The 7,030-nt window shown below is 38.1% G+C and overlaps 1 protein-coding gene across 1 annotated transcript; it reads right to left on the reverse strand.

Annotated features, from left to right (window-relative positions):
- Positions 1–888: 888 nt before the first annotated feature.
- LOC121863599 (fibrinogen-like protein A) lies at positions 889–6,826 on the reverse strand. The gene is made up of 9 exons (XM_042362325.1): positions 6,774–6,826; positions 6,529–6,612; positions 4,570–5,230; positions 4,269–4,349; positions 4,050–4,093; positions 3,720–3,833; positions 2,120–2,246; positions 1,701–1,825; positions 889–1,213 (listed from the first exon to the last, which is right to left on the reverse strand). Exons 3-9 carry the CDS (start codon positions 5,220–5,222, stop codon positions 1,020–1,022), a joined length of 1,338 nt encoding a protein of 445 aa, XP_042218259.1. The 5' UTR covers positions 5,223–5,230; positions 6,529–6,612; positions 6,774–6,826; the 3' UTR covers positions 889–1,019.
- Positions 6,827–7,030: the final 204 nt, after the last annotated feature.

A 7,030-nucleotide genomic window follows, 5' to 3' on the forward strand; every position in this document is an offset into this window, starting at 1 on the left:
TGTCTCTACTTTATCTGTCTTTGCCTTTCTATGTATTTGTCTTTGTCTCTCTTTGTCTTTGTTTATGTCTCTCAGACTTTATAAAGACTTTGCGTAACATAAAAACTTTGACATTAAAACACATTATTGGAACCGATTACATAAATGTTTATTGGTGGACAATACAGCAATACAGTACAGGAATTTTTTAATTATGTAACTTATTGTCTTACATTACAGTAATAATTTTGTTATACGAATTTTTATTTTTATATTACAGGTATTTAAGGAATATTCATATTTTATATTTACTTTGTATACTTTGTGTGTGTGTGTGTGTGTGTACTATAAATTGAGAATTTGAGCAAGTATACGTGCTTATTTATTTCTACAGTGTGTGTGTGTGTGTGTGTGTGTGTGTGTGTGTGTGTGTGTGTGTGTGTGTGTGTGTAATGTGATAATAATAATAATAATCATAATAATATTAAACGGTTTATTAATAGAGTTGCAGCCGGTGGCTGAAAATATACAGACTTACATTTGATTTAGACATAATGATATAATATGCATTGAATACATTTACAGGGCTGTACAGTACATAAATCAGGAGTTGTTTATTATTTTAACAATAGATGGGATGGTGCTATTCTTATATCTATCGGTGTGGGCTCTTATGGGCTGAATTTTGTTGTAGTGGCCGACTGCGCGAGGTGGGCAGGGGACGACTGCCTGTGACAGGAGGTGGCGATGACGAGGGTGGTACAGTAGTTCACTGCCAAACCTTGTCAGTGCTTGGTGGTGGAGGTCACCGAGGGATGTCATTTCCAGGGTGGACAGATCGTTGATGTGTGTGTGTGTGTGTGTGTGTAAGTTGAGGATGTGAACAAGTATGTGTGGATATGTCTACCATATGTGTGTGTGTGTGTGTGTGTGTGTGCGTATGTGTAAGTTGGGTATATGTGGATATTCCCCCATCTTTTCTCAAAAATAATTACTGTCTGTATGTCAGTTTAAACACCCTTAAACCACTACACTAGCCTTCAACACACTGGGTAGCTTCTGGGACGTATTTTAATTTGTAGTATCTTGACAGTACTCCAGTTCTTGTTGTTTGGGGTCCAGAAGGCAAGCATGTGTTTTCCCGAGCCTTGGTGAAGACCTGTGGGGGTGATATAGGCACAGTTGTTGTACCACCAACCACCGCCCACTGAGAATGACTCCACACAAACACGATCTGTAGGTTAGGTTATAGGTTGGGTTAGGTTAGATTAGGTTAGGTTAGGTTAGGTTAGGTTGTTGAGGGGCTGAAGAACTTTTCTCCGTTTCCACCCAGATTTTTTAACACCAGTTATTAAGGGGAAACAATTTTGTTGTTTAATAATTATCTTATCTCCACATTATTTTTCACTAATTCCAAATTATTTCATTTCTACTCTGTTCTGTGGGTTTGTCTGGCAGACCACGTCATTAGCACTTAGTAGATAGGTGGATGGTTTGATAGATACATGTGTAGTTAGAGGGATGGAATAATAGACAGATAGATAAAATTTGATAGATGAAAGGATGGATGGATGGATAAATTTACGAACAAAACATAAATAATTAAATCCCTCTTGAGGTTTTGTTTTAATAAACCTACACAAAAATTGGTTAAAATCTACTAATATTCACTAAAATTACAAACGGACGGACGTAAATGATATAATTCCCCAACTACTCACTGGGTGTGCCATCGTTGTCTCGGTCTTTGGTTGAGAACTTGTAACCATTGAGGTTATGGTTGGCTACCAGGAAGTCTCCCATTGTACTGTTGTCTTGTTGGTACCCTTCTACCTGTAGCTGGTACCTGTGGTGGTGATGGTAGTGCTGGTATTATTGTGATTATTATTGTTATTGTTGTTTTTATTATTATAACTGTATTCCTATTGTTGTTGCTGCTATTAATGCTGTTATTATTACTATTGTTATTATTACTATTATTATTATTATTATTATTATTATTATTGTTGTTATTGTTATTATTATTATTATTATTATTATTATTATTATTATTATTATTATTATTATTATTATTATTATTATTATTATTATTATTATTATTATTATTATTATTACAAACATCATCACAGCCATCACTTACTCAGAATCTTCGTCACCAACACTGAACACGCTCCACTGCGCCCACCGGTGAACACTTTGGAAATTATGGGCGTCAATTCGTAGCACTTGAGGTGTGGGCGTTGTGAGGTGGTGCAAGGCGTCGTTTCCTGTGTGTATATAGATGTTACTATGTATGTATGTATGTATTACAGATCTAAGTCAGGTTGGGAGAATACTGATCTAATAAATTACATTAATGCACTTATTAGTAAAAAGTTGTTTAATTGTGAAGGAGAAAACCAAGAGTGAAAAATTCACTTAAAACAAACCATTATCCTGTATTTACAAAGAAAACTCACGCAAGAACATTACAAGGCAAAACAGAATGGTAACTTAATTTAAATTCCTATTAAACATCCTAAATAGTATACCTATAATAATAATAAGAATAACTTATCTGTTGAGTTGAGTTCAGATCAGCCACATAAGTAAAGAAAATAAATACCCAGACAACACCAAGAGAATTAGGGAGGCAGCTCCAACGTACAGCAGTCGGTGTCAGGAGTAAAGCTGACTCTCAGCCAGCTTTTCCCAAATATAAGGTTCTCTGATGTTCATCACCTGAACCACCGTAGCTAGTCTAATGGCTGTTATGCAGACACTAGCTAATTAGAATAATTCAACTAAATAGATGTATTTTACATGTCATATTTCTAAAAATAGTCCAAATTTTTTACTTATAATTTTATACACTGGATTTATATGAGCTCCAATGAAATCACCAATACCCGATTCACTGGAACACTCCGTAATCCCAAATCATCTCGATTAAGGATTCATGACAGTATGTATGTATGTATGTGTATGTAGGACTTTAGTTCTTACGTGTGGGTATATATATATATATATATATATATATATATATATATATATATATATATATATATATATATATATATATATATATATATATATATATATACATTTTATTATTACAATATGGTAACACTATGTCAGTAATGCGAACATACACACACACACTCTCCACTGCGCCCACCGGTGAACACTTTGGAAATTATGGGCGTCAATTCGTAGCACTTGAGGTGTGGGCTAGAAAAGGTACAGAAGAGGGACTGCAGAACCATGCTCGGCGCAGACTACTCAGACTACAACAACGCTCTCTCCACCCTGGAAATACCATCCCTCAGTGACCTCCACCACCACGCATTAGCAAGGTTTGGTAGTGGACTACTGCACCATCCTCGTCATAGACACCTATTACCACCTGCAATGCCCCGTCCACCTCGCGCAATCTGCCACTACAACAAAACTCAGCCCATAAGAGCCCGCACCGATAGATATAAGAACAGCACCATCCCATCTATTGTTAAAATAATAAACAACTCCTGATTTATGTACTGTACAGCCCTGTAAATGTATTCAGTGTATATTATATCATTATGTCTAATTCCAATGTAAGTCTGTATATTTTCAGCCACCGGCTGCAACCGTTTATTATTATTATTATTACACACACACACATGCACACACACACACACAAGTTAGTACACACATGGTATTGCACCCCCCACCCCCCCACACACACAAACACACAAACACACACACACACACACACTAACCTAGCCAATACTCCTGGTTGGGATCACCAAAGCCCACCGTGTAGTCTTGCCAGCCTCGGGAAAAGTTTTCATGGGTTCCTGTGTGGTCTCTCTTTAAGAACACTGTCCATCCTCCTGTTTAGTAATAATTAGTGAACCGTGTCAGGTGTTCAAATGAGTGTTCTGGTGTTATTATCATTATTATTATTATTAATATTATTATTATTATTATTATCATCATCATCATCATCATCATCATCATCATTATTATTATTATTATTATTATTATTATTATTATTACTTATTTTTCATGATTGCTATTACTACTAGTACTACTATTACGTCAATCACCTCCATCAGTTGTCATGTCACACCAAGCTGCCACTTGTGTTGACCTGGGGATGACAACACTATGAGAGAGAGAGAAAGAGAGCGAAAGAGAGAGAGAGAGAGAGAGAGAGAGAGCCTTTCTCTTAAACCATATTGTCCAACTTAGCTATACCCATTAATGTTCAATTAAGATTATATCATATTTACTACATATTTTGAAGAGAGAACCACTTACGTTACCTTCCAGGATTGATAAAGTACACCCCACTCTGCCGTACACCACTGCAGTACAGTTCAGCACAATCCTGGGGTACTGTTGGTCTGTAATGATGTGCACTTCAGTTTAGTACAAGTGTACAGTATGTATGTATGTATGTGTGTATGTATGTATGTATGTTTGTATGTATGTATGTATGTATGTATGTATGTATGTATGTATGTATGTATGCATGTATGTATGTATGTATGTATATATACGTAATATAGCAAGTTCGAAGCATTTACGAGGCAAACATGAGGACAAGTTACACCAATACTCTACCTCTTTGACAAATCTGTGACATTTTTCTTGCATTTTTGGTGTTCTTCTTCCATTAGTCTGTTCTTCTGTTCAATGTTATTCTTCTCTTCTTGAATTATTTTTATCTCTTGTTCTTTATCCCTGTTCTCTTGTGTTATTATTTCATTTATCTTCCGTACTTCTTTATTCTCTTCTTCCATTGAAGCTATTTTATCTACGAGTTGCTTCTTCTCTTCTTTCATATTTCTATTTGTCTCTTCATGTTGTTGGTTGTCTCTCTGTAATTCTTCTAATATCCTCTCTGTCTCATTCCTAATTCCTTCTACTTCTGAATGTCTTCTCTCTAACTCTCTATTCCTCTCTTTTATCATCCTAGTGTCTTCCTCCACCTTACGCATCTCAGCCTTCACTTGTCTACTTTCCTCTTCAGCTAAACGCATGTCAATTTTTGTCCTCCTACTCTCCTCCTCCGCCATCTTGATCTCCTCCTTCATGCGTTCATTTTCCTCTCTCAGTTGAATACTTTTCTCATCGTTACTCTGCGTCAATGATTCATTCAATTTAGCACCAAAATTCTGAAGGGTATTGTTGATGGCAGTTGGCAAATCGAGTTTATTTACATCAATCAGCTGACTCAACTTATCTAGCATCTGACTGGTCGAGTTTGCTCTCATCTGAGCATCTGTGTGGAGAAGTAAAGAATATAATTTGGTATAGGAGAGAATGAGAAGGAGAGTGAGAAAGGGAGGGAATGGTAGGGTGAGTGAGGAAAAGGGAGAACATGGTAGGGTGAGTGAGAAGGAGGAAATGTTTTTTTTTTTTTTGACGAAGCTTGGAGTACTGTACAGTTTGCCTATTCTGATTAATTCAGTCAGGTCTTGACACTGAGGGTGGTATCACTTCTCACTGCCACCCAAGACAGAGGTTCATTGACAAAGGAATAGAACAATAGATCATATTCATTAACAGTATATATAGGTCAGATTCGTGTGGGTGATGTCACTGTTCACTGCCATGCAAGACAGTGGTTCATATACATTGGACGTCATATTCTAATTGAAGACTAATCAGTGTGGGCTAGCAAATTTTGGATAAACAGCAAGAATGTCCTCAAGCACCCTTATTCAATGTAGTAATTAAAAAGTTCATGATACAATAAGCCAGGTGGCCTGAAGTCATTGACAGTGTCACATTCAATAATATAGTGTTCAATACTCGCTATGTGTCTGTTAATCGTTTCCAGTGTGACGCATCTCATCACATCGGTGTTTAACATTTGCTTACTATCAACAGGAGTGTAATTAATAGAAACTGATATATCCAGCCAAGAAGGAATGACATTAATAGGTTCGTCTGGGGTGATTGGGACATTCAGTTTTAAGAGATCTGCAACACTTTTATGAAGCCATGCCCCAAAGAGAGTCTTTTGTGGAAGGTTAGCGAGATAGTCGGGACTACTTAGATAGAACATCAACTCAGTTTGAGCTGTAGTTTGGGGACCATTGTTCTTCAAAACTTTGACACAAAACATGGTATTAAGTAGAGCTATCCTCTCAGATAGGGAGGGAAGCCCAAGCTCTTGCCTCATGTTTACAATTTTTGGTTGATTTTGGGCATCCTAGAATGATGCGCATGGCTTCATTATGCACTACAGTACCTCAATGGGAGAGTGAGTGAGAGGGAGAGGAAGTGGTAGGATGAGTGAGAGGGAGAGGAGGTGGTAGGATGAGTGAGAGGGAGAGGAAGTGGTAGGATGAGTGAGAGGGAGAGGAGGTGGTAGGATGAGTGAGAGGGAGAGGAAGTGGTAGGATGAGTGAGAGGGAGAGGAAGTGGTAGGATGAGTGAGAGGGAGAGGAAGTGGTAGGATGAGTGAGAGGGAGAGGAAGTGGTAGGATGAGTGAGAGAAAAAACGGAGTGAATAGTAGGGACAGTGGGAGAAAGGGAGGGATTAGGAGGGACAAAGATAGACTGTTTACTTACCTTGTATACAGGTGTTCAGGAATGACAGGTGAAAAGTGACGGTCGTAGTGAGGTTGTCTACCTTCCCTATTATTGAATTGATACCTGCAGATGTAGAATGAAATATTGTAATCTCTCTCTCTCTCTCTCTCTCTCTCTCTCTCTCTCTCTCTCTCTCTCTCTCTCTCTCTCTCTCTCTCTCTCTCTCTCTCTCTCTCTCTCTCTCTCTCTCTCTCTCTCTCTCTCTCTCTCTCTTTTTTACCTACCTGCATCAACCCCTTCTGCTCCTCTAACATCTGGGCTATAGCAATCTGGTTCACCGCTACTCATCAAATTCTTCAATTTTCTCTTGTTGATGCGGTTCCACCTCTACCTGCTGCCGGTGACAAAAAACAGCAGATCGACAGAGCAGAGCCTCAATCAACAGCAGAAACAGCAGAAGACGAGACATGATACCGGCACACACAGACACACACACACAATACTGACACTGGCTAAGCTGAACCGATCCTAGTGCAACTTG

This window comes from Homarus americanus, unplaced genomic scaffold (genome assembly GCF_018991925.1).
Source record: "Homarus americanus isolate GMGI-L3 unplaced genomic scaffold, GMGI_Hamer_2.0 scaffold41366, whole genome shotgun sequence".
NCBI classification, from domain to species: Eukaryota; Metazoa; Arthropoda; class Malacostraca; order Decapoda; family Nephropidae; genus Homarus; species Homarus americanus.

Excerpts from the sequence above, each read along its gene's own strand:
- LOC121863599 (XM_042362325.1), bottom strand. The coding sequence starts at position 5,222 with ATGAGAGCAAACTCGACCAGTCAGATGCTAGATAAGTTGAGTCAGCTG. Across the intron at positions 4,094-4,268 it reads TACTTTATCAATCCTGGAAG|GTCAACACAAGTGGCAGCTT; the intron begins GTAACGTAAGTG and ends TGTCATCCCCAG. Across the intron at positions 1,826-2,119 it reads GTTGGTGACGAAGATTCTGA|GTACCAGCTACAGGTAGAAG; the intron begins GTAAGTGATGGC and ends TCACCACCACAG.